Genomic DNA, 26,418 nt, shown 5'->3' with positions numbered 1-26,418 from the left:
AGGATTTGCTAGATTTCTCATGGGAAGTAATTTTACTTATACATAAAATGTGTTACAGGAAATCTCAGAAAATATACATGTATTTTCATGTTATTCTAATCACTTTCTCCTGTGAAATACACAAGTTGATTATTTTACTGAAAATAATACCGGGCAGTGAGGTTGAGAAAATGAAAATTACTGATTTACTTTCTGAGAATGACTTTCATTCTGTTTAGTGGTCACATACCTGTTTTAATCTTCTTAATGGCCAATTTCCCAAGGTGCTTAAAATTAATACTTTCCTTTAAAAGAGCTTTGGGATGATGCCTTAACTGAATTTATCCATCCAAATTCACCCTTGAAGGCAATGTCAAGAACTTAATGGCAATTAGAAAGTAGAGATAGTAGTTTGTACAGTACACTGTTCACTGCTGTGCAGTATCCTGCATCTCATTTCAATCTATTATATTGGCGAATTAATGGAAGTTGGTATCCAAAATTTGGTATAATGTTTGTGTTCAACATGTTGTCATGAAAATGAAACTAAACAGAAGACAGAAGAATGAAACTAAATGTTAAAGACCAGGATACTCAACTAGTAAGGTACCATCTTCATAGAAACATGTCAGTCAGATAATAATTCTCAAAATGGTCTTTCCTCAACATTGAAGAAAGTACCTTTAACTGCCCTAGCTTAATCCTGTTGGCAATTCTGCTCAGCATTTGGAGCCTGAGATTGTTGAGATTGTTTTTTGAGATTTTTGTTTGAGATTGATAGTATTTTAGTTGTTTTGATTTACTTTTTAGAAACTAAATTGAAGTAGTGAACTTTGAGGTTTATATCAGAAAAAAAAATTGTTATATAGGCTGTATTGAAGTAATTGCAGTTTTCCTAGTTATTATTTTTAATGTCCTGGCATACACTGTGTAATTATGAAAAAAACCTATGTTGACTTGGCATGTAATTTTTCCTTTCACTCTCTTTCTATTATTCTTTTGAATGGTTTTACCTGGTAACAGATCTATTTGGTCTATGAAGATTTCTCCCCTTTGGCATAATGAAGAATTTGTAGGACTAAATGTTAATGTATTTTGCAATTATTTAACCTCAAGTTCTTCTGTGAAATAAAATCTCTCACATTCTTCAGATTACAACCTTCCTGACGGTCCAGCTTAATGTCTGTGCCCTCTTTCAAAGACAGTAATATCCAGCTGTGCTGTATTGACAGAATACTAGATGGGGAAATCTGACAAATGTGTTGTATAGAGTAATAGTGTATGACTGCAATTTTTTCCATGCTTACAGCTATACAAAAATTCTCTGTTCTTCTGATTCTTTCTTGTTTCATGCTACCCTTGGTAATGGTATCTTCAGTGGACTTCTCCCTAAGCTTTGAAGTTACTTTTCTTTTAAACTTCTAGATCTCTTCTCCCTTAAGAAGCTATGTAAATGCTATCTATTTGACAAAGTGTTTGGATACCTAATTTTTCCTGTTGCGTCTCAATGTTAAATTTTATTCAATTCCATGGTTGAGAAGCACCTTGAAGGTTTTTGTTAAATCAGTGTGTTCCATACATATGAGCTCTTCCTGTACTCTGATTTCAGATGCAGCCCTTTGTTCATTATTTTACACACACCCACTATAGCATTTTGACTCTTATTCTACAAAGGCGGAAGACAGCCTTTGGCTGCTGTGTCTAGATCCAACAATGAATGTTTGCTTACAGATGGGACCTTAGACTTGAACTTGGCATTAGAAGAAAATAATAAGCAGGAGCTTGTTCTTTATTTTTCTTTCAAGCTATGGCTTATTGAGTAGAAGGGATGAATTTGCAAATATCCAGCTGTGATTAAAGAGTTTATAGTGCTTAGCTGTTGTTTGTTTGACAGCTGTGTTCCAAACATTCTTTGCATCCAAGTCACTGAATTGCATCGATAATAAAAAATGATCACAGCATTCATCTTTGATAATGAGCCTGCCAGTGACATCTCCTGCCGATCAAGACATTCCCATCTAATGTTCTAAAATATTTTGCAGCCAAAGTTCAGTAAATCATGACTTTGTTATTTAGTGAGTTATTGAGAGTTTTGAGCATTTTCTCTGAAGCTGGTGAATGTTTGAGGTGGCAATATAGACTTTAGTAAACTTGATGAGGCCTCCCTGCATGATGTGCACTTAATAGCACAATACTGACAAGCAGCATGAATACTAAAGTCACAATTGTGAGAATTACGAATGAAGAGAAGTTGAATTTAGCCTCAATGAGAAATTTAAAGTCTGGAAATAGAATCATAGTAATGACAGATTGTTATTTTAAATAGAGATTTCTGTTGAAGCATATCTATCTGTAATTTATTTTCTTATTTATCGTTAAGTTTCCAGTACATTTTAAAATTACGCCTTGAATTACTGCTTGCACTCAACTGGGTCCAGCTTCCTTCTCATATATAAACCCGTCCCAGCTCAGCAAATGACAGAAACCAGTCTCCACTCTAAGGACTCTGATTTCTTACTGTCTCAGCAAAGTAGCCAGTGTAATGAAAGACCCCACCCACCCTGGACATTCTCTCTCCTCCCTCTTCCATCAGGCAGAAAGTGCAAAAGCCTGAAAGCATATGCCATCAGGTTCAAGGGCAGTTTCTGTCTTACTGTTATATAACAATTCTCTAGTGCAATAAATTGGATTTTTGACCTCACAATCCACTTTGTTACGATCTTGCACCTGTTTGTTTGCCTGCACTGCAATTTCTCTGTAGCTGTTATACTTTATTCTGAATTGTTATTGTTTCCCTTTGTTCTACCTCAATGTGCTGTGTAATGATCTATATGAGCAGTACGCAAGGCAAGCTTCTCACTGTATTTTGGTACGTGTGATAATAATAAACCAATTCACATTCCGATGTAATGTCCGCGGTTGGGAATTAGAGTGGGAGGAAATTGGAGGGATGGAGAGAAAACAACAAGAGGTGTAAGGTAAAACATAATTAAATATAATATCATTTACATGATTCTGCTTTAGTTATGAAATTAAAACAATTACTTTTATTAGGCATCACTGGCAGTCCATTATCTGCACTAGGTGTTCACACTGATGTATATTGTGAATTAATATAGTGCTTTATTTTAATTATTTTTTAATTGATTTATGTTAATTGTTATAAATAAATTTATAATTATTTTTAGTTTTCATTTGTTTCTAAAGGTCTCTAATCATTAGAGATATTTGGAAACCGTGGAGGCTTTCTAACTTCATATTGCAGACAGAACGTCTGAGTCCCATTTCCTACACAACACGCACTCCACGAAACTAGTCAATGTCAAAAGATTTACAGTGGCCAAAAGGCTAGTACTTGGGGCAAACCACTGATACTTTCTTATCTGTTAGATCTTTCCGATATAATATGTCCTCGGCTGATAAGCTTAGTTCTTTTTTTCAATATACAATTGGCCCTCCTTATCCGCGGATTCCGCATGTGCAGATTCAACCAACCGGGGATCGGGAAAATCCGGAAGTTCTCTCTCCAGCACTCTTTGCTTGAGCATGTAGAAACTATTTTTTCTTATCATTATTCCCTAAACAATACAGTATAACAACTATTTACATTGTATTAGGTATTATAAATAATCTAGAAATAACTTAAAAGTACAGGCAGTCCCCAGGTTATGAATGAGTTCCATTCCTGAGTCCATCTTGAAGTTGGATTTGAAGTCGGAACAGGTACATCTGGTATTATTTAGTGTCAGTTAGTCAAACGTTTTTCTTAGTATATAGTGCATATTTTACCTTTCTATGCATATAAAACACTTAAGAAACATATGTATTTCAATAATTTAACCACTGCGTTGCTTAGTAATAATTGTAGCTTTCATTGGGGCAGGGCCTTTCATATGCTCCATTAAAATTGTTTCGATCGTTGACCGACTGTAGCCTAACGCTTTTCCGATGACCAATGGCGTTTCACCTCTTTCTGATCGCTTTATTACTTCCACCTTATTTTCAATCGCGATCGTGATTATTTTCGTAAACAGAAACACTGTGGATTCAGAGCTGTGCCAGGTCCTAATGTCCACCGCACGGAAGCATGTTAAATAAAGTCCGGGATTCCGCTGGGTCCTAAAGACCGCCGCACTGAGACATGTTAAATAAAGGACTTCAGCATCTGCGAATTTTGGTATCTGCGGGGGGTCCTGGAACCAATCTCCCGCGGATAAGGGGGCTACTGTAGAATTGATTCCATTTAATTGGGACCAGTATGTTTTGGCCCAATTAAGCAGCTGCCCCAATTAGCCAGAGTTTCATGGAAATAGTTAAAAAGCTATTAAAAAAAGACAAACCACTATTTAACTGAGTAACAAGTTATGTATTTAAATAAATACAGAACAAATTAGAACACCACCAAAACTACTACAGTATTACAAAACTGTATTAGTTCCTAACAGTTATCGACAGAGGAATGAATCCAGTGTGTGCTGAGTGTTTTTTGATTGAGTATAAATGAACAAAATCAGTGTAGACACCTAGTGCAGATAATGGACTGCCTTCTAACAATGTTTTCAATGGTTGCATCCTCCAAATCTTCATTTTCATTGTAATATTCAAGATTGGCCACTTTTTAGCAAGTGAGAATTAGTGGAATGTTCCTTGTGTGAGATATTGGAAATTTGGGAGACCTTCAGTCTCCCTGATAACTACATCTGCATGAAGTGTACCGAACTGCAGTTCCTTAGACACTGTGTTAAGGAACTGGAGCTGATCTTGTTAACCTTTGGCTCATATGGGAGAATAAGGAGGTGATGGATACTGTAGGATCTACAGGGACCTATGTTGCAGGAGGCAGGTAGCTGGGTGATTATCAGGAAAGGGAAAGGGAATAGGCAGCCATTACAGAGTACCCCTTTGGCCATTCCCTTCAATAATAAGTGTACCATTTTGGATACTATTGGGAAGGATGATCTACCAGAGAGAAGCTGTAGCAAACAGTTCTCTGGCACTTTGAGTCTGGCTTGGCGGCTCAGAAGGGAAGTGGGGGAAGAAGAGGTGAGCTGTAGTGATTGGGGATTTGTTGGCTAGGGGAACAGGAAGGAGGTTTTGTGGACGACAATGAGATTTCTGGAAGGTGTGTTGCCTCCTGGGTGCCAGGGTCAGAGACATCTCGGATGGAGTCCACAGAATTCTCATGTGGGAGGTGGAGCAGCCAGAGTTTGTAGTCCATACTGGTATCAAAGATATGGGTAGGATCGCTAATGAGGTCCTGCAAGGTGAATTCAGGGAGTTAGGTGTTAAGTTAAAGAACAGAAAATCCAGGGCTGTGATCTCAGGATTGCTATCCATGCCTTATGTTAGTGAGGCTAGAAATAGGAAGATCATACAGCTTAACATGTGGCTAAGGAATTGGTGCAGGAGGGAAGGTTTCGGATTTTAGATTATTGGGATCTCTTCCAGGGAAGGTGAGACCTGTACAGAAGGGATGGTTTGCACCTGAACTGGAGGGGGAATAATATCCTGGCAGTAAAGTTTGCTAGTGCTGCACAGAGGGTGGCAGCTTAAATTAGAGTTGCTGGGGGATGGGAACCAGAGCACCAGAACATGTAGTGGAGTGATTGAGGAGAAAGATGTCGTTAAGCTTACATACAAGGTCAGGAATCAAAAGTTCGAGCATGGTGGAACTAATGTTCTGAGCTGCGTATATTTCAATTAAAAACTATTGTAAGAAAGATGGATGAGCTCAGGACATGGATCAACACATGGAATTATGACATTGTACCCATTAGTGAGACATTGCGCCAGGAGGGGAAGGACTGGCAGCTCAATGTTCTGGGGTTCCGGTGCTTTAGACATGATAGAGCAGGTGGCATTATTAGTCAGGGAAAATGTCACGGTAGCTCTCAGTCACAACAGACTGGAGAGGTTTTCTAGTGAGGCTTTATGGATAGAACTAATGATTAAGAAAGGTATGACTATGTGAATGGGATTATATTATAAACCACCCAACAGTCCATGAGATTTAGAAGAGCAGATTTGTAGAGAGATTACAGACTGTTGCAAAATATGTAAGGTTGTAATAGGTGATTTTAATAGACATATTGCTTGGGACTCCCATACTGTAAAAGGGCAGGATGGGAAGAAGTTTGTGAACTGTGTTCGGGAAAGTTTCCTTAATCAGTACATAGATGTCCCAACTAGAGGGAGTGCAATACTAGATCTCCTATTAGGGAATGAGACAAGGCAGGTGACAGGAGAACACGTTGCATCAAGTGATCAAAATGCCTTTAGTTTCAAGGTAATTATGGAAAAGGATAGGTCTGATCCTCAGGTTGAGATTCTGAATCAGAGAAAGGCAAACTTTGATGGTACCAGAAAGGATCTGTCAAATGTGGATTGGGACAGGTTGCTTTCTGGCAAAGTACTTGGTAAGTGGGAGGCCTTCAGAAGTGCAACTTTGAGAGTACAAACTTTGTATGTTCTCGTCAGAATTAAAGACAAAGTGAACAGCTTTAACAAACTTTGGCTTTTGAGAAATATTGAGGCTGTGGTTAAGAGAGAGAAGGAGGTGCCTAGCAGGTATAGGCAGGCAGGAACAAATGAGGTACTTGAGGAGCATAAGAAATGCAAGAGAATCCTTAAGAAGGAAATCAGGAGGGCTGAAAGAAGACATGAAGTTGCTCGAGCAGAGAAGGTGAAGGAGAATCATAAGGGCTTCTACAGATTTATGAAAAGCAAAAGGATAGCAAAAGAAGAGCAAAAGGACAGAATTGGCCCTCTGGAAGATCAGAATGGTAATCTGTGTGCAGCCAAAGAAATACAGCAGTGAAGTCAAGGATCCAGAAGAGGAGGTGTTTGCTGTCTTGAGACAAGTTACGGCGGATAATTTCTGCACTAGGCTGGTGCAGAAATTGCAGTGACCCTAGCAGAAACACATCCAGAGCCACAGGTGAGGTGCTGGAGGATTGGAGGATAGCTAATGTTGTTCTGTTGTTTAAGAAAGGCTCTAAAAATAAGCCAAGAAATTATCGGCCGGTGAGCCTGACATCAGTAGTGGAAAAGTTATTGGAAGGTATTCTAAGGGACAGGATATATAAGTATTTGGATAGCCAGGGACTGATTCAGGTTAGTCAACATGGCTTTGTACGTGTCTAAGAGTTTTTCGAGGAAATTACCTGGAAAGCTGATGTTGTCTATATGGACTTTAGCAAGGCCTTTGAAAAGGTCCCACATGGAAGGTTGGTCAAGAGAGTTTATTCGCTCGGCATTCAAGTTAAGCTGGCAAATTGCATTAGACTTTGGCTTTGTGGGATAAGCCAATGAGTGGTTGTAGATGGTTGCCTCTCTGACTGGAGGCTGACGAGTGGTGTCCCACAGGGATCGGTGCTAGGTCCATTGTTTGTCATCTATATCAACAACCTGGATGATAATGTGGTAAACTGGATCAGCAGATTTGCCTATCACATCAAGATCGGGGCTGTAGTGGATAGCGAGAAAGGCTGTCAAAGCTTGCTGTGGGCTCTGGACTAGCTGGAAAAAATGAGCTGAAATGGTAGATGGAATTTAATGCATACAAGTGTGAGATTTTGCACTTTGGGAGGACCAACCAGGGTAGCTCCCACATGATGAGAGATAGGGCACAGAGGAATCTGGTAGAATAGAGGGAATACTGATCCATAATTTGTTGAAAGTGGCATCACAGGTAGATAGGATCGTAAAGAAAGCTTTTGGTACATTTGCCTTCATAAATAAATGTTTTGAGTACTGGACTTGGGATGTTATGTTGAAATTGTTTAATAAGTTACTGAGGCCTGATTTGGAGTATTGTGTACAGTTTTGATCACCTAGCTTCAGGAAAGATGTAAATAAGATTAAGAGTGCAGTGAAAATTTTTCAAGACTTGAAGAACTGAGTCATAGGGAAAGTTTGAAAAGGTTAGGACTGTATTCTTTAGAGCATAGAAGATTGAGAGGAGATTTGATAGAGGGAGACAGAATTATGAGAGTGAAAGGTTACATTTAATGGGAATGAGGAGGATCTTCTTCGCTCAGTGGGTGGTGAGAGTGTGCAGAGAGCTGCCAGTGCAAGCGGTGGATGTGGGGTCGATTTCAATAGCTATAAAAATGTGTAAAATATACATCCTGAAATTCTTCTTCTTTGCAAACATCCATGAAAACAGAGGATTGCCCCAAAGAATGACAATTAAATGTTAGAACCCCAAAGCCCCCCCAACTCACCCCCCACATACAAACAGCAGCAAAGCAACAACCCCCCCACCAGCAAAAAAGCATGGGTATCCCCCACCGAACGCTCATAAAGACAGACTTGCAGTACCCCAAAGACTACTCGTTCACCCGGTACTCGACATACCACAGGCATTCTCTCTCTCTCCCCCATAAGGGAAAAAGAGATGTCCCCGTTTCACAGCGAGAGGGGAGACATAATAAAGCAACTCGCTGATTTATGGTGTTAAAAGTCTGTTGCATTTCTTCTTCCGAGCTCTGTGCCCAAAGAACTTGGATCTCTGAGCACACAGCCAGCAGCCAGCTCGCTGCTTACAATCTTCCATCTCCCATGACCCATCAGGCAGCGGTGGCACGAACCTTGAATCCACTCGCCTCCAGAGCCACGAGAATCCGATACCCTGAAGGTGCGCTAGTCTTTCAGGCTGTGTCCTTGGCATATCAAAAAGGGGCCAGTCATGAGGCCCCGAGAGCAGGTCCCATTTCCACAAAGAACTGAAGTCAGCGTGTAACTCCAGGTCAGGGATTTCAAAAGAACCTTGAAAAGGAAAAAATGAGATATCAAAGATAAAAGTAGAGCTGTTTCTGAAGATGCAAGGAAAGGAGTGGCCGTTAGGCACCATCGTCCTCCTAATCTTTCAATATTTGAGAGATCTTTGGATAGGTACATGGATGAGAGGGGTGTGGAGGGCTATGGTCTAGGTGCAGGCTGATGGAACTAGGCAGATTAATGGTTCAGCACAGACCAGATGGGCTGAAGGCCTGTTTCTATTTTGTCATGTTTTATGACTCCATGACAATGATTGTTCATATCTTCAAATTCTTTGTAGTTCCTAACTTGTTGAAGTAGTTAGATCATTTCATTTTCACCCCCAACTGTTTCTGCCATCTCCAAGCTTAAATGCTTGAAACCTCAGTGAGCAAAACAGTTCTGAATTGTCTTACTGTTTATTACTTATCAACTGTTGGTGACAAAAAAAATCACTGCTTTTTGAACACAAATACACACAAGTGATGTTATTGGATACTTTTTGGGGTTCATTTGATCCTGTTGACTTGATTTTGTTCAAATGACGCATTCTAACTTTCCAAATGTTGCATTGCATTTATTAACCAATTGATAGTTCTTGAAGTTCTTAGCTGATTTAAATAATGACATTTTTAATTAATGTTTTCCATTACAAAATGGAATAGTAACTGCTTTGGATCGTGCAGGATGATGTTGGTGTTTAATTGAAAATTGAAATCTGTTTTCTGGATAAAATCCAAAAGCTAAGCATAATGAAATATTTAAATTCTCTGTGCTTGGTGTGGTTAATATTCTGGTGCTCACAACTCTGAATTAGAAATTCTTTAAATTATAAAACTTCAAAGCATAAAGAAAATCTTGGAAATTTAGTCAATGCTGGTTATACTTTGCACATGTCCTCAGGAAACATGTTCTTAGTGGGGAAGCACAGTTAAAATGACCACAGTTTGATAAAATAGTTCACTTCTGCTTACAGATCTCCCATGGCAACCCAGCTGAGATAAAAATTTTACTTCGTTATGAATTGTCTCTAGGATGCCCACTCTATGCTACTATGCTAGCTGTGTTTTATCCTCTGCAGTGTTCCATTTTGAAGTCTGATTTCTTTCGACTTATTTTTAGCTTTTTTTTAACTCACTTTCCATTTCTTCAAGTGAGAGGTCTAGACAGTGAACATTAGCAGCCAGAGTCTCCTTTATAGGCCATATCCTGTCATTATCTGATAGCATATTGCAGTCACCAGCAGACACCTTTGAACAGTGAACAGAAACTCTCACAGATTTATTCTCTCATTTCCTAATCCACATGCTATTTGAGGTATTCCTACCAATAGTACAATGGAGGTCTGCTAACTCAACACAGATTTGAAATTCAATCTGACACTTCTGGTTAATATGACTCAACTACTCATTTCATACAGCTGAGATAACAAGAAATTAGAAAAATAATATTGCCATCACATTGTAAAAGCACATCCCAGTCTGAAATCAGTGCAGCACACGATGTTATGTTTGTAACCACTAAGAAAACCCTCATTCTGCCCACTGATTGATTTATTCCATTCTGGTGTCACAAGAGTGAAAATGCGTTTCACGCTACATAACTAAGGCAGTCATTCCAACTAGCCTGTATGAACTGATGATTGAATTGAAGTGTCAAGGGAGCTTCTTTGCAAGGTGTTGATGATTTGTGTTTCTGTAGGAGTGACTATTCCATACTTGCTCACTCTGGTCTTTTTTTATGGTGTTCTTTGTGGTGACCTGTTTCTCTTTGATTGCAGCTGGCAATGGGGAAAATGATGGAGCAGGGACCTGTTCTAATTATCACCTTCCAGGCTCAGCTAGTCATGGTTATCAAGAATCACAATGGAGAAGTGGTGGAGGGGAACCCGGTATGTATACTTATTCTCTGTGATGAATAAAAGTGATGAGCATAACATAAATTACCTTTCTATACAGGATTAATTGGAGATCCATGTGTGCCTTTGTAAAACTATAATTATAACTGACACATAGAATGAATTTCCTCTGTTGAAGATTAGCAGTTCACAATTGAGTTTTTAAAATAAATCAACTCATTTCTATAAAGCAACTAAATTTTGAAGACTGAAATATCAAGGTAACAAGTTTAAAACAGTTTTAGGAATTAGTTAATTGGAATGGATTGTCAGGGAAGGACATTCAAGTTGAAATCAGGGAACAATTTGCTGTAGAGAAAGGGGGTTAGGGAATGGGGATGTGGCCTGAGAACCTCTGTCCTTAAAATTTCTAGTGCAGCACACACAAAAAGTTGGAGGAACTCTGCAAGTCAGATTTCCAGCATCTGTAGATTTTCTCTTGTTAGCATTTTGTGTGAGTTGCTCAAGATTTCCAACATCTACAGAATCTTTTGTGTTCCTAAAATTTATTGTGTTTTCTGTGTCAAAGTTGGTTAGCTTGTGTGCTAACAGTGAGAATGGTATTAGTCTTGGTTGCTATTCTCTCCCCTTTAACTTTTGCTGGCCAGATTTGTATTCAGTGTTTAGGTTTGAACAGACAGAATGGGCAATAGGCTCAAACTGAGAGAAGAGAAAGCAACACTAGTTTTCATCTTGAAGGCCATGTCAGGAAAGTGTTCAATTTACAAATAAATGAAGGAAATCTTTACACGTAGAGATGCTGAGGACAGATTCAAATCAGGTGAGGGCATTACTTGAGCTGTGGTCTCAAGTAACAAGGCACACTAAATCAATAGCCCAGGATTTCCTGCTGGCATCAATCTGCCTACTGACTAATCTGATATGATCAAATATACCTTTTACAGATCAATTATGTAAATGCCCAGCAAAGTGCCGGCCTAATCCTCAATGGTGAGGCCCTGTGAGGTGGTTGGATGTTTGAAGAACAAATGGCTTCATTTGGTGGAGTAGTTATAAAAAAAAATCTCATCCATAAATTAACAGAGAAATTTCAACAGCCAGCTAAGCCATGTCATTTGGATTTACCAGTTGAACATTTCTTAATCTAGGCATATTGTTTAAAAAAAGCCACTTAGTCTCTCTTATAGATACAACAGTAAAACATATAGTTGACTTGATCAGGGACGTACTAGGTTGATTTTCTTGTGATTCTATCCAAGTGGAATTATTGAATTTTGCAGGAGGTAATCATTCAGCGTTTCTACTGTTCCTATCTCTCTGAAGGAACAATCCAATTCAGTTCCACATCCCAACTTTTCAATATAACTGCAATTTACCCCCTAACAATAATGTGTTCATTTACCTTTCAAAAGTGCCTGTAGAGGGCATCTAGATTTTGACTATCAACGTGAAGACACTTCTCCTTATTTCCTCTTTAGTTTTACCAATTATTTTACTTTTGATTGCTTTCTGCTGGCTAGAAAAACAGTCATTTTCTACTCATGGTGCAATACTTTTGGTTACGGAATTTTTACCTCCCATTGATTATTTTCTATGTTAAGAGGGAATTTCCAAACTCTCCAGTTAGCCTGTGTAATCAAAGAACGTCATCCCAATTGTTATTCTGGTAAACGCCCGCCACGGTATTCCTTACAAATGCAGCGATCTACAGGTTCATTATTCTCTGCATCAGTCACTCCATCCAGGAAGGATGGACGCAGGCAGGAATGACTTGCATTAATTCATCTCTCTTCGTGACCTCAGGATGTACCGGAACACTGTTATCAAAGGAGTACTTTTGAAGTGTAGTCACTGTTTGCATGTGATCATTATAGGCAACTCAATCACTGCAAATTCCCAAGACTGAAATGTGCTTTAGTTGTATTGATCAAGGAATTAATATTAGCCATGCAGGAAGGCTTCATTGATATTCTTCTGATATTGCTCCTCTGCCAGGGGAGGCAGAATTAAACTCAAACCTATTCAACTGCACTGAATTCAATGGGATCGTAATTTAGAGAGAAACTAAATATGCAGTTACCACTATGCAGTGTATTTAATTCCATCAATCAGGGGTGAATTTCTAGGAATGGACTCATCGTAGCACCTCATCCAAGAGGCAATTATGAAAGTGCAGTGCTTTCTCGCTGTCAGCCTAAATATTTTTCAGTGTTCTGGGGCTGTCTCCGTTGCTCCTATTATTCCAAAACAGAAAGAATTTGTACAGAAATATGCTGTAACATCTTTAAAATTATTTAATTTACTCTGTGGAGGATACAACCCTTAGACTTGTGTGTGCTGCTTCTAAATTCCAATTTCTTGTCTAGATAATTTAGTATGAAAGTACATTTCAGTACTGTCCACTTAAAATGTCCACATTTTTGTAGACAATCACTTAAATCGAACAGAAAGAAGCGCAAAAGTTGTCAATTATAATTTCTTAAGTGGTCTGTGCAATTTTAGACAGAAAAGGCTGTGTTTACTTGCTAGTGCGTGCTTTAGTTAAAGTGCACTCTAGAATCTTTCCACTGTCTACAAGAGCTGAGATGGAGTCCTCTCCACTGCCTGGATGAGTGAACTTCCAACAACACTCAAGAAGGACAAATAAACTCGCTTGATTTGCACTTCCATTCCTTCCTTCCAACACAATGATTGCAGTGTTATCCATTCATAAAGTGCACTGCACCTGTTCTGGCACCATCTCTCAGACTTGCAACTTCTGCCACCAAAGACAAAGTCAGCAACTCCTTCTGGCCCCTACTTTCACTCTCCCTGTAGTTTCCCTTAAGCAGAAGAGATTCTGCAGATGCTGGAGATCTTGAGCACCACACACGGAGTGCTAGAGGAACTCAGCAGGCCAGACAGCATCTATGGAGCAGGAATGAATAGTCAGCATTTTGGGACAAGATCCTTCATCTGAAGTGTGTGCGTTTGCAAGTTTCCCTCCAAGTCACGAATCATTCTGACTTGAAAATATATCAGTATTCTTGCATTGTTGCTGGATATAAATTATGTTACCTTATTCAATAACTTTGGGAATATCATCACCAGATGGTCCACATTGGGTATGAATATTATCAACAATGGGCAATAAATGCGAATCTTGCCAGTGTTGCCCCAGTTCTGTATTGAATTTTTGTAAAGAAAAGTAAACAATATCTTGTTAATGTCCCATGCAACAAGTGCTCAGCTTTGTGAAAGGGAGTTTAGTTAGCTAATCATGTCATAAATTTAGAGCCTTATCTGAGAAACATATTTGTCCAAATTTTGTGGTAAGGAACTTACCACTGACCTACTTAGAAAGTCTGTATTTGCCTTTTGTGAATCCCCTCAGCCTTACTTGCTTCATGAAGGTGGCACCATTCTCAATGACGAGTCCTTAAGTGGTAGCATGGCCTTTCTCAGAGGTGGGGCTGAGCGGCAGGGATAGCATGGGATAGGACAGGAAAGACAGCAGAACCAAACTATGCCCATTAAAATGCTTAAAAGATATCAGCAGTTGAAATAGTGCTCATCGGTGCAGGTTGTTCAGGTTCACTCACCTGTAAAGCTAATGGGGAATTACAGCAATATTTTATCCTGCTGCTGGACTTCAGGAATCCAGCTGGGAAACAGGTGCTGGAAACTGGAGGCTTCACATATGTGTACTAAATGTAGGTGAGAATCAATAAGTAAATGGAGTCTGAATCAGGTTTAGTTCAAAATATAAAAACATATAGTAAAAGTTATTGTAATTACAGTGGCATGCAAAAGTTTGGGCACCCCTGGTCAAAATTTCTGTTACTGTGAGTAGAAGATGAACTGATCTCCAAAAGTCATAAAGTTAAAGATGACACATTCTTGTCAACATTTTAAGCAAGATCAGTGTATTATTTTTGTTTTATGCAATTTTAGAGTAGAAAAAAAGGAAAAGAGCACCATGGGTACCCCAAGAGATTTGAGCTCTCAGATGACCTTTACCAAGGTCTCAGACCTTAATTAGCTTGTTAGGGCTATGACTTGTTCACACATCGTTAGGAAAGGCCAGGTGATGCAAATTTCAAAGCTTTATAAATACCCTGACTCCTCAAACCTTGTCCCAACAATCAGCAGCCATGGGCTCCTCTAAGCAGCTGCCTAGCACTCTGAAAATTAAAATAGATGATGCCCACAAAGCAGGAGAAGGCTACAAGAAGATAGCAAAGTGTTTTCAGATAACTGTTTCCTCAGATAGTAATGTAATTAAGAAATGGCAGTTAACAGGAATGGTGGAGGTCAAGTTGAGGTCTGGAAGACCAGGAAAACTTTCCCAGAGAACTGCTTGTGGGATTGCTAGAAAGGCAAATCAAAACCCTTCTGATGGAAGAGTAATCAGAAGAAAACCTTTCCTAGCGTCCTCACCACAAAAGGTGGCATCAGAAGTTTGCAAAGGAACATCTAAACAAGCCTGATACATTTTGTAAACAAGTCCTGTGGACTGATGAAGTTAAAATAGAACTTTTTTGCTGCAATGAGCAAAGGTATGTTTGGAGATGAAAGGGTGCAGAATTTCATGAAAAGAAAACCTCTCGAACTGTTAAACACGTGTGTGGATCGATCATGCTTTGGGCTTGTGTTGCAGCCAGTGGCTTGGAGAACATTTCACTGGTAGAGGGAAGAATGAATTCAATTAAATACCAGCAAATTCTGGAAGCAAACATCACACCGTTTGTAAAACAGCTGAAGATGAAAAGAAGATGGCTTCTACAACAGGATAATGATCCTAAACACACCTCAAAAGAGCAGTACATGCAAGACGGCCCAAGAATCTCACAGAACTAGAAGCCTTTTGCAAGGAAGAATAGGTGAAAATCCCCCAAACAAGAATTGAAAGACTCTTAACTGGCTACAGAAAGCGTCTAAAAGCTGTGATACTTGCCAAAGGGGGTGTTACTAAGTACTGACCATGCAGGGTGCCCAAACTTTTGCTTCAGGCTCTTTTCCTTTTTTGTTATTTTGAAACTGTAAAAGATGGAAATAAAAATGTAATCTTGCTTAAAATATTAAATATGTCATCTTTCACGCTATGCCTTTTGGAAATCAGGTCTTCTTTTACTCGCTTAGCTATTCACAGTAACAAATTTTGACCAGGGGTGCCCAAACTTTTGCATGCCACTGTATATAAAGCAGAAAAATGTGGGTAAGATGAATGTAGGTCCCTTGGAAGATGAGAAGATGCATGGATATTGGGTAATGTGGAAATGGCCAAGGCTTTAAATGACTTACCATGTGTCAATCTTCATGTTGGTGGGCACATCTAATATGTCAAAGGGAAATGTTACGGATGTGATGGGAAGTGAGGACCTTGAATTACAATTGCTATCAGTAAAGCACGGTGCTGAGCAAACTAAAGGGGTTGAAGGTAGACAAGTCCTCTGGTCCTGATGGAATGCATCCCAGTGTACTGAAAAAAAAGGCAGATGTTATAATAGAGACATTTGTGATAATTTACCAAAGTTTTCTGGACTCTGGGCAGGTCTCAATGGATTGGAAGACAGTGAATGTCATGTCACTACTTAAAAAAGGATATAGGCTAAAGGCAGTTAACTATAGGTCAGTTATTCCTTCCTTCAGGATATCAAGCATTTTCTCGTTGTCACCTTCTGTAGTTTAAAAAATGCTTGAAGCTATCTTTAAGGAATAGCGAGACATCTGAATAGGAGTGGTTCCATCAGGCAAGCACAGCATGGATGTATGAACGCTGATCCTGTTTAACAAGATTACTGGAGTTCTTTGATGATATAATGAGTACAGTTAATAGAGGAAAGCAAATGGATGTTGTATTTCCAGAAGATGTTTGGTAAGTGTCTCATAAAAGACAATCCAAAAGATAACGATGCATGGAGTTGGGGACAACATTAAAATGAATAGAGGATTGTTTAACTGATAAAGGTTGATAGTTGGGATAAAGGGATTTTTCTCAGCTTGGCGCTGAATGATGAGTGGAGTATTGCAGGGGTTGGTGCTGAGCCCACGACTGTTTGTGATATACATTAATGATTTGGAAGAGGGAGTGAGTGTAGCATATCTAAGTTTGCTGATGTCACTAAACTGAGTCTGCAGTTAAGTGAGTGGGTGAAGGTCTGACAGATGAGGTGCAATCAATGCTGGTAAATGCAAGGTCATCCATTTTGGATGGAAAAATAGAAGATAAGATTATTATTTAAATGGTGAAAATTTGCAGCATGTTATTCTGAGGGACTCAAGAGTGCTTGTATATGAATTGTAAAATGTTGGTTTGCAGGTGCAACAGGTTAACAAAGAAAAGTGGAGTGTTGGCCTTCATTGCTAGAGGGATTGAATTTAAGAGCAGGGAGGTTATGCTGCAACTGTACAGGTATTGGTGAGACTGTACCTGGAGTACTGTGTGTAGGTGATGGTGCCGTGGAAGTACACTAGGTTGATTCTGATAATGAGGGGGTTATCCTATGATTTGCTTGGACTGTACTCACTGGAATTCAGAAGCATAAGAAGGGATCTTACAGAAATGTGTAAAATTATGAAAGGGGATAGATAAGATGGAGGTTGGAAAGTTGTTTCCACTGGTAAATGAGAATAGAACTAGGGGACCTGGCCTCATGATTCGAGGAAGTAGATTTAAGACAAAGATGAGGAGGAATACTCATAAAATGCTGTAGAAACTCAGCAGGTCAGGCAGCATCCATGGAAGAAAAAAATAAAATGACAATGACCCCCAAAACACAGCAAAGGTCATAAAGAACTATCTTTAGCGAAAAGGTGAACAAGGAGTTCTGCCACAGATGGTATGGCCTCTACAGTGCCTGAACTCAACAGCATTAAAGCTGTCTGGGATTACCTGGCGATACAGAAGCAAGCAAGACTGCCAAAGTCTGCAGCAGGACTGTGACAAGTTCTCAAAGATGCTTGAACAACCTACCAGCCAATTTTCTTATAAATTTGCATGACAGTGTACCTAAGAGAAATGGTGCAGTTTTAAAGACAAAGGGTGGTCACACCAAACACAGATTTGATTTAGGTTTTATTTTACGGTTTACTGCTCTTCACAGTAATTTTTTTGATATTTAGTAACTTTTACATTTCATTATTTTTTGAAGCCATCTTTGCTTTACAGAATTATTTTTACATGTACTGAAGATTTTCGCACAGTACTGTAAACTACCACACTATTTCCCCCTTTTTTGCACTACTTAATTTAATCTTTATATATAGTTTATTATAATTTATAGTTTTTATTATTATGTATTGGACAGTATTGCTACCTCAGAACAACAAATTCCATGACATATTTCAGTGATATTAAACCTGATTCTGACTCTGTCATTAAAAGACTCTTAGGTCAATACATGGGCGAAAGAAAAATGGATGGTATGGGTTATGTAGAAGGGAAGGGTTAGATTGATTGTGGAATAAATTTATATAGGTTGGCACAACATCATGGGCCAAGGGGCCCATACTGTGCTGTACTGTACTGTGTTCTATCTCTGGATTTTGAAATAGTTTTATGCAGGTCTATACCAAAAATTACATCTGCATGCATCTCCTGTTGCCTTTTTCCATCAGGTGGACGTATATACACGCAGTATGTCAGTTTTATTTTTGGGTCATGTAATTACACTTTTGACCTAGCAGAGGCACTCTAGCACCACCCGTGGGAGGGAGGATGGAAAACAGTGTTACCAATTTACATGAGGAATTCTGTTTACAGGCGGCCCTCTCATTTAGGTGTTGAGTTCCTTGTAAATGCCCCCTATCACAATTTTCTGTAACATCTGTGCATATAGCATGCAAAGTTGTTTACTATTTTCACATCAGTTCTGTGAGGGTGAACTTTATTTTATATCTTATTTTTTGGGTGGTGATTTGTGAATTCTTTAAGGGCTAATTTCCATTACACAACTGACCATAATGCAGGAGTCACCTGTAAAGAGTGGACATAGATTTAATGACCAAATTATAGAAGCTACGTTATAGTTGGGACTGATTTGTACCTATGCACAATGATCCTGCTTGCCAGTCTTCCCAAGTAAAAGAACCTAGAAGATTAATTGTAATGTATATTTTTCTGCTGTACGATTATCAAGTTTTACATTATTTTAATAACACTGACATATGTTTTCTTATTTTCAAACTAGTGGCTATTTGGAAATAATAATTGGTATTAAATTTAAGACTGAAAGATACAAATGTCCAAATGTATTAAAAATTGGTACTCAGTTTCATAACAGTGGTAACCAGCTTAATGTATAATGTACCAGGATAGAAAACTAAGATTTGTTATTGCTTTATATGCCTCTTAAATGCAAAGAAATCATTTTCTTTTGATTAGTATATATCCCAGTGCAGCATTTGGAACAATTCGGAAGAGGTATTCAAAAGCTGCATCTGCTGAAAGTTTGGATTAAAATGCTAGAAATATTCAACAGGACAGGCAGCATCTGATTGGCTGACTGTGACCAGAGGTGTTCCGCAGCTGGTGGTGTTGGTGCTGCTTCTTTTTACGTTGTATGTCAATAATTTGGATGACGGAATTGATGGCTTTGTGGCTTTGTGAGTTTGCTGGCAATACGAATATAGGCGGAGGCACAGGTAGTTTTGAAGACGCATTGAAGCTGCAGAAGAACTTGGATAGGTTAGGAGAATGGGCAAAGAAGTAGCAAATGGAATACAGTGTCAGGAAATGTATGGTCATGCACTTTGGTAGAAGGAATAAAAGCATAGGCTATTTTCTAAATAGAGAGAACATTTAAAAATCTGAGGTGCAAAAGGACGGATGTCTGTGTGCAGGATTCCCTAGAGGTTAATTTGTCGATTGAGTCAGCGGTGAGGAAGGCAAATGCAATTCAGTTTGAGAGGACTAGAATATAAAAGCAAGGATGTAATGCTGAACTTCATGTGGAGTATTGTGAACAGTTTTGGGCCCCTTATTTAAGGAAGGATATTCTGACATTGGAGAGGGTTCAGAGGAGGTTCACAGGAATGATTCCGGGAATGAAAAATGCTTATCATATGAGGAGCAACTTCTAGCCCTGAGTCTTTACTCACTGGAATCTAGAAGAATGAGGGGGATCTTATGGAAACCTATCGAATGTTGAAAGGTCTAGATAGAGTGAATGTAGAGAGGATGCTTTTTCTGGTAGGGGAGTCTAGGACCAGAGGGCACAGCCTCAGAATAGAAGGGTGTTGCTTTAGAATGGAGATGAGGATTCTTTTCAGCTAGGGAGTGGTGAATCTGTGGAATTCATTGCCACGGGTAGCTGTGGAGGCCAGGTCATTGGGTGTATTTAAGGTGGAGATCGATAGGTTCTTGATTAGTCAGGGTATGAAAGACTGTGGGACGAAGGCAGGAGAATGGGTTTGAGAGGGGAATGGATCAGCCATGATGAAATGGCAGAGCAGACTCGGGTCGAAGGGCCTAGTTCTGGCCCTATGTCTTATGGCCTTATGGTCTATTTCTGAGAGAAAATGTGTGGTTTGATGAGAAGATCATTGGCTCTGTTTCCCTCCAGATGCTGCTAACCTGAGCATTGTATAATTTCCCGTTTTTTTTAATTTCGGAAAAGATACTGTTCTTTTGTGATGAGAACTTTATAGGTTGCATTTAACAATAGTTTGGTTGTAACTTTGTGGTACATCACCTGTCACTTTATAGTTTAAAAATATAATTGTTGTAATTAAGCACATCCTGAGGTCAGTTATTCAGCCATCATAAAGAAAATGTCCAGCACTTTAATTTGTGGTTAAATTAGTTTTTATCTGCAACAAACTGCGCTACTTAAAATGTTAGAGATTGCACTTCTTGTCTCTCGGTCTTGACATTGACTAATTATGCGTGATCTAAATTATATCCTCCAGTCATTTCAAATGGCTGGGAAAGGAAAGTACTGGAGTCTGCAAGTTCTTAACCAAGCTTTCCATAAACACCCACAGCTATATTTCCATCCTGCATATTTGCCTTTTAATGAGCTCATCTAGCCTCTGTAACTTTTAAAGTAACACAATTTCACATTAGCAGTAGAATGCATTTATATGGGGCATGGACTTTTACTTCTAACAGTTGAACAACAAAAAAACACCTGGACAACCACTCTAGCAGAAATCTCTCTTTATCTTTACATGCCAGTAAAACTCTGTGTTGGGAATACATACATACACTTTGTTTTAAGTACGTGATTTTAAAATTGGAGATATAATACATAGGCTCCTAACCAATGTTTATGGACTAGTACTAGTGTACACTAGTTAATGATTTGACTTGGTAACTCGAGATGGGACTGGAATAAAACCCTTATTAATAAAAACCTGAGTGGCAGTAAACAGCTTTGAATGTGGTTAGTTCTTTTCTTTTGGTTGTAACTATATTTTTGCATACCCAACTTTTGATATTAAAGTAAAGAACCTGAATTGGAAAACAATCTGAAAATAGATATTTGGTATTGTTTATTGCCATATACACCAGGGTATAGTGAAATTCTTTTCCCATGTGTAGTACAGAGTAAACAGTATGCTTGGAGCTAATAAATACAGTGACAAGTGCAAAAACAATAGAACGGTGCAGAGTTCAATAGTGCAGACAGAGGTAGAACAAAAAGGAAATAGAAATAATTGTGGAGATGTTGTTATAAAAATTTAGGTACAGAATGTAATAACAGAATTGGACAGATGGCCATAGACTATGCTGATGTGCAAAAACTTTTGCTAGCTTCTAGCAACTTGAGTTTAAATTAATTTATTTAATAATTAATTTTCCATGTGAGATTCGGGAAAGTTGGATTGGTCCATTGTGCTGACTGCCAGAATGGTGATAGAGATATTGAAACTTTTCTTCAATTGAATTTTTTAAAATCAAATAAATCCAGGACTTTAAAGTTCAAGAATATTTAAAGTTGCGAATAAAATTATTTATGATTTGTCTCTTGGGTGTGCAGCAACGTCAATGATTTGAATGTTTATTGTAATTTATATATGTGTTTAATAATTATGAGTAGTTTCTGGAAGCCTGTGATTTTTCAGTAATTGAAGAGGTGGGTAGGCTGATTTGATTTACATTTGAGTATATGGGATGTCTGCTTTAAGAATGCTGTGTCAACTTTTAATATTAGATTAGTCTTCTCTTAAGAGGTCTCTATTGACAGAATAATTTTAAGATCGTATATAAGGTTCCATTTATGTTATTTCACTTGGATATCAATAAATTAGCAAATTAGATAAGTGCTTTAATGATAAAAGCTGTAATGTTTTGTAGTAAGCTCTGTCTTCATTTCTTTCACTCCCTTTTTTCCTCTCCCAGGATAAAGTGTTGAAGATGCTTTATGTGTGGGCTCTTTGTAGAGATCAGGATGAGCTGAACCCATATGCTGCCTGGAGACTTCTAGATATTTCTGCATCAAGCTCTGAGCAAATCCTATAAAGGAGGGACCTGGTTTTGGGGATTTTTGCATTCTTCCATTGTGGACCCGTCTCTGGGTGTCCATTGGAAAGTGAACATACTAAGTCAGCAGAGCCTTAAGACTCTAGGTGCTAATGTGTCAAAAGACTGCTGAGGTTTTGATGCCATTATCAGTCCTATATAAAAAGACAAGCAAATTAAACAAAGCATGGCTGCTGTCTTGTAAATAATTTGTATTAAATAAACAATAGAACTGGTATTTTCTACCAGCAAGATCAGAGTATGTTCCTTTTTTTCTGACTTTTTATTACATCTGCTCTAACATTGTACTTTGATATTTGACGTTAAATTATGGCCACAGAACATGGCGGGATGCTTTAATTTGATTCATGTTCCCTGAGCTAGGATATACAAAAAATCTCCCTATTTGTTGGATTTGGAAGTTCACATATGTGGATGTTGGGCTGCCAGATTAGACACTGTGGATGTCACATTCCTTGTTTCTATGGTAACTTGTTGGCACTTGGTTAAATTTACCTGCAGAACAGCCAATGCCTGTATCTCATTAAGAATCAAAGGCTTTGTGATTGGAGAACTAAAATGGTAGAAGGATATAACAGCCTTGGATTAGATATCTTATTGCCATGTTTTTATGCAACTTAATGATCCAAATTCAATAAAAAAAAATCAAACACCATTGAAAATTGGGGACTTGAACTGCCTGGTCTGTGACTTTATTGTGATTCTTCCATGCATCTGATGCACTAAAGAACTACTCGGGCACTACCATCATAATCTACCACCCATTACCAAATCTACTTCCACATGTAGGGAGTCCCATCCAACCAACTAGGCAAGTGAGCAAGATTACTGATTCTACTTGTTAGGAGCAATTGATGTTTGCCTGGTGTTCCTATCCCTACACAGCCATGTTTTACAATGAAGGAGAGCAGGATGGATAGACCTGCTAAAACGTGTCATGGGCTTGAATTATCTAGCAGCAGACCTTGTATTGAATTACTTATTTTCCCATTTCAAACTAAATAAATAGGATTGCTGTAGAGGTGTCAGTCTTTCTGCACACAGATTTCAGCTGAGGATAGCATGTAAATTCTAGATGGGGATTGGGAGGAAATTGAGGAATTGAGAATGGAATTGAAGTGCAGAGAAATGAAAGAAGCTGAAGGACTTGGATAATTCAAAATGGGGAATAAAATAGCAGGTCAAATGTAGAGGTGGAATGGGAAAGACAGATGGTTGTATTAGGAGAAGTTATTGGCATGCAGCATTGATAGGGTAAAGAAAGAATGAAGGATGGGTAATACCACACACCCTTAATACTGTGTATATCTGTTACAGTAACTCTTCATAATTGTACTTAACTAAATTTAATTATTGAAATATAAATCCTCAAATCTATAAAATGAAAAAGCATCTGAGTGCAACAAAAATTGTACAAATTATGATTCTTGTTATCACTGAGGTGTGAAGATTGAATTCGCCTCATCCTCAGCCTTGCTGTTCCAACTCAAGCTTCCGAAAAACTCAAGTATATTCTGTATATAAAAAGACAAATCCCACTGAGGCATTATATTCTTATACATAGCTAAGTTATTGACGAAGTCACAATTAGATTTGGATTTATGATCCAGACGGTCCATGTTGATGTTTACAATCAACTTGAGCCTCCTCACAGTTTTTAATCAGCCAAGACGATCAATCTTACTCTCTCCCTAACGCGTTTGTCCAGCCTCATCTTAAATGGATCGATATTACTCAGCCACACACTGGTAGTGAGTTCCACTTCTCAAAACCAAAGATAAGTTTCTTCTGAAATCCCTGTTGAATTTTTTTGGGTGATGACTTTGTATTGATAATGTCTAGTTACGCTCTTCTCTATCTCTTTATCCACTTCATCAAAATCTTTAATACTGTCAAGGATCTTGATTAGGTAACATCTCTATTTACTCAGAAGAGATCCATTCTGTGTTTCCTACCCTTATTCTTTATAATACTTAATGATTCCTGTCTAGTGATGCCATATCCTTTTATAAAATGGTGACCAGACCTGCAGCAGTCTTATTAGGGATTATTTAAGATTTATACAAGTTTAGCATAATTCTACTTTTCAAAATACGTATTACCTCAACATGCCTTTGTCTTCACAAGGATATTATTTTTGGTTGCTAGTTGCCCCTATCCATTGCTGACCCTTTTACAGCTGTGTTTATAAAAGACATTGTGGCTCCCTCTTATGTTAGCCATCAGTCTTTGCCCCCCCCATTTCAAATGGTTCTGTTTCTTATCAGAGAATGTTTACAGTATACAGCCTGAGATACTTAGTCTTTGCAGAACATCCGCGAAAAACAGAAGAATCCCAAAAGAATGAATGACAGAGAAAAATTAGAACCCCAAAGCCCCCTCTTCCCTCATACCCTGCACAAGCAGCAGCAAAGCATCAACCTGCCCCTCCCCGACCCATTTCAGCAAAAAGCATCTGCAACCACCACCCATCAAGCAACAGCAAAGCACCCAAAGAGAGACCATGATCTGTAGTCAACAAGAACTATTGTTTACCCGACAGTTCGACCTGCCACTGGCTCTCCCTCACTAACAAGGGACAGAGAGATGTCACTCATTTCACAGCGAAAACGGAGACTAACGGTGGCTGTTACCCTTTTTAAAAAAATTATTCTGCCCCTTAAATATTCAGTTTTGTTCTTTACCAAATTATAAGCCTCCCCTTTGCTATAAACATTCCTCTGACTAACTTAAATGATCTCTGTCCAGCCAGTGAACTCTGGGTTTGGATATACCTTTATACTTAAGAGGAAACATCCCTGACCTGGAGTAGTCTCTTTTTTCAATGCTTCCCATTACTTAACGATTATTTTATCTTACTAATTCTTGTTTTCAATACTTTGGAGCTAGATCCATCTTCTATGCAATAAAATTAGTTTTATTTAGTTAAGTATTCTGTGTTTTTTCTCTCTCTCTAATAGCCTTGTGTTGATTTTCCTCAAATATGATGCTTGCTCAACTTAATTTCCCAGAGTTTGACCCAGCACTGCTGTTTGCCTTATTGGACTGGAAGCCCATTCATCAAATAAGTCTATCTATGCACATTTTAAGCAATTAATTTACTACTTTGGGTTTTATGTTGTTGCTATCCCAGTGTGTATTAGGTTAATTGAAATTTTTTTTCCCATTATCACCACTGCAATCATTTATTCTGCTACACTAGCAGCATCCTCTAAATACAGATGCAAAAATGCCTTTTGCGCCTTTCTGTAAATGAGCTGCAAATTTACTCCATATCTTTCTTATTGGTTTTTGATCTACAATGGCATAAGCCCACTAATGTAGCAACCCTGCTACTTTTCTTTAATCTAGCCAAAAAAGATTCAGACTAAGGGCATTCAATTAAATTATCTCTCTCCAGTGCTACAATACTTCCCCGGACTAATACTGACCCTGTTTCTTTCCATCACAATCTTCCTGAATGCCTCATGGCCAAGAATATTGCAGTATCCAATTTTCCCATTCATTGAGTCTGTTCTCTGTTGCATGATATTGTAATTCTATGTGATGACAAGTGCCCAAGGCAGAAAAACATTATTTACCATCCTATGTCCATCGTACGCTGACGCTCCAAATTCATCTGAGACCCCTGATTGATTCCTCCCAGTTTCTTTTATTTGGTACTATCTGTCTTGGATGTTTCTTCCTGGTTACACATCATTGTTATTCCATGACCAATGGCTTTTTAAGTCACCTCTGTAACTCGAAGTGGAGGCAGAACAGTTGGCTCGGTAATCAATGATTTAAGGTGATATTTTCTGTACTATAAAAGGCACCATTTTCTGGGAGCTCATCCTTAATTTTCCATCTCCTGCTGTCACTGTAAGTCATGTTGAGTCTATCTCATTATTTCAGAAGTGCTCTTGGCTTTGTTCCATTTCTCATCTTCCTGAATGAATTGAAAGATGTAACAAAATTGACATTCTCTTTGCAACAAAAGTGACATTCCAGAGTGTCCTTCAGAATGAGTGGTAATTGAATATCTGATGAAGAAATTGTCAAATATCACCAATAATAAAGAGCTAAATTATTAATCGACAGGATAGATCTGAGATACCATTCTCAGTTAGGATGCTATTCTGCCTTCAGTTTAACTTCCTTGCTTTTTAATGATATTAGTTATCAAAATAACTATTTTAAATCCACTGGGTCAGTAGAGCAAATTTACTTCTGAAGTAAAATGATTCTAATTTCCCCAGCCTATGATCTTACCATTCTGTGCCCATCTCTGGATATCAACATCCTGCCAATTAATGTGTATATTGCATGGTTCTTCTATATTCAGTACAGACCAAAGCACTGGGACTAATAGGCC

At 38.5% G+C, this 26,418-nt stretch overlaps 1 protein-coding gene across 1 annotated transcript in view; it reads left to right on the top strand.

Moving 5' to 3' along the window:
• The window catches only part of timm44 (translocase of inner mitochondrial membrane 44 homolog (yeast)), a 76,181-nt gene extending 53,464 nt beyond the window's left edge, over nucleotides 1-22,717 (top strand). The window contains exons 12-13 of the mRNA XM_073068641.1: nucleotides 10,520-10,630; nucleotides 21,924-22,717. Of these exons, the coding sequence (XP_072924742.1) occupies nucleotides 10,520-10,630; nucleotides 21,924-22,043 (231 nt within the window). The 3' untranslated portion in view covers nucleotides 22,044-22,717. The remainder of the gene's footprint in view (nucleotides 1-10,519; nucleotides 10,631-21,923) is intronic.
• The last annotated feature ends 3,701 nt before the right edge of the window (nucleotides 22,718-26,418 follow it).

This window comes from Hemitrygon akajei, chromosome 16 (assembly GCF_048418815.1).
Source record: "Hemitrygon akajei chromosome 16, sHemAka1.3, whole genome shotgun sequence".
Taxonomy (NCBI): Eukaryota; Metazoa; Chordata; class Chondrichthyes; order Myliobatiformes; family Dasyatidae; genus Hemitrygon; species Hemitrygon akajei.
Note: the sequence above shows the minus strand (reverse complement) of the source record. Positions and strands in the feature narration are given on the sequence as shown.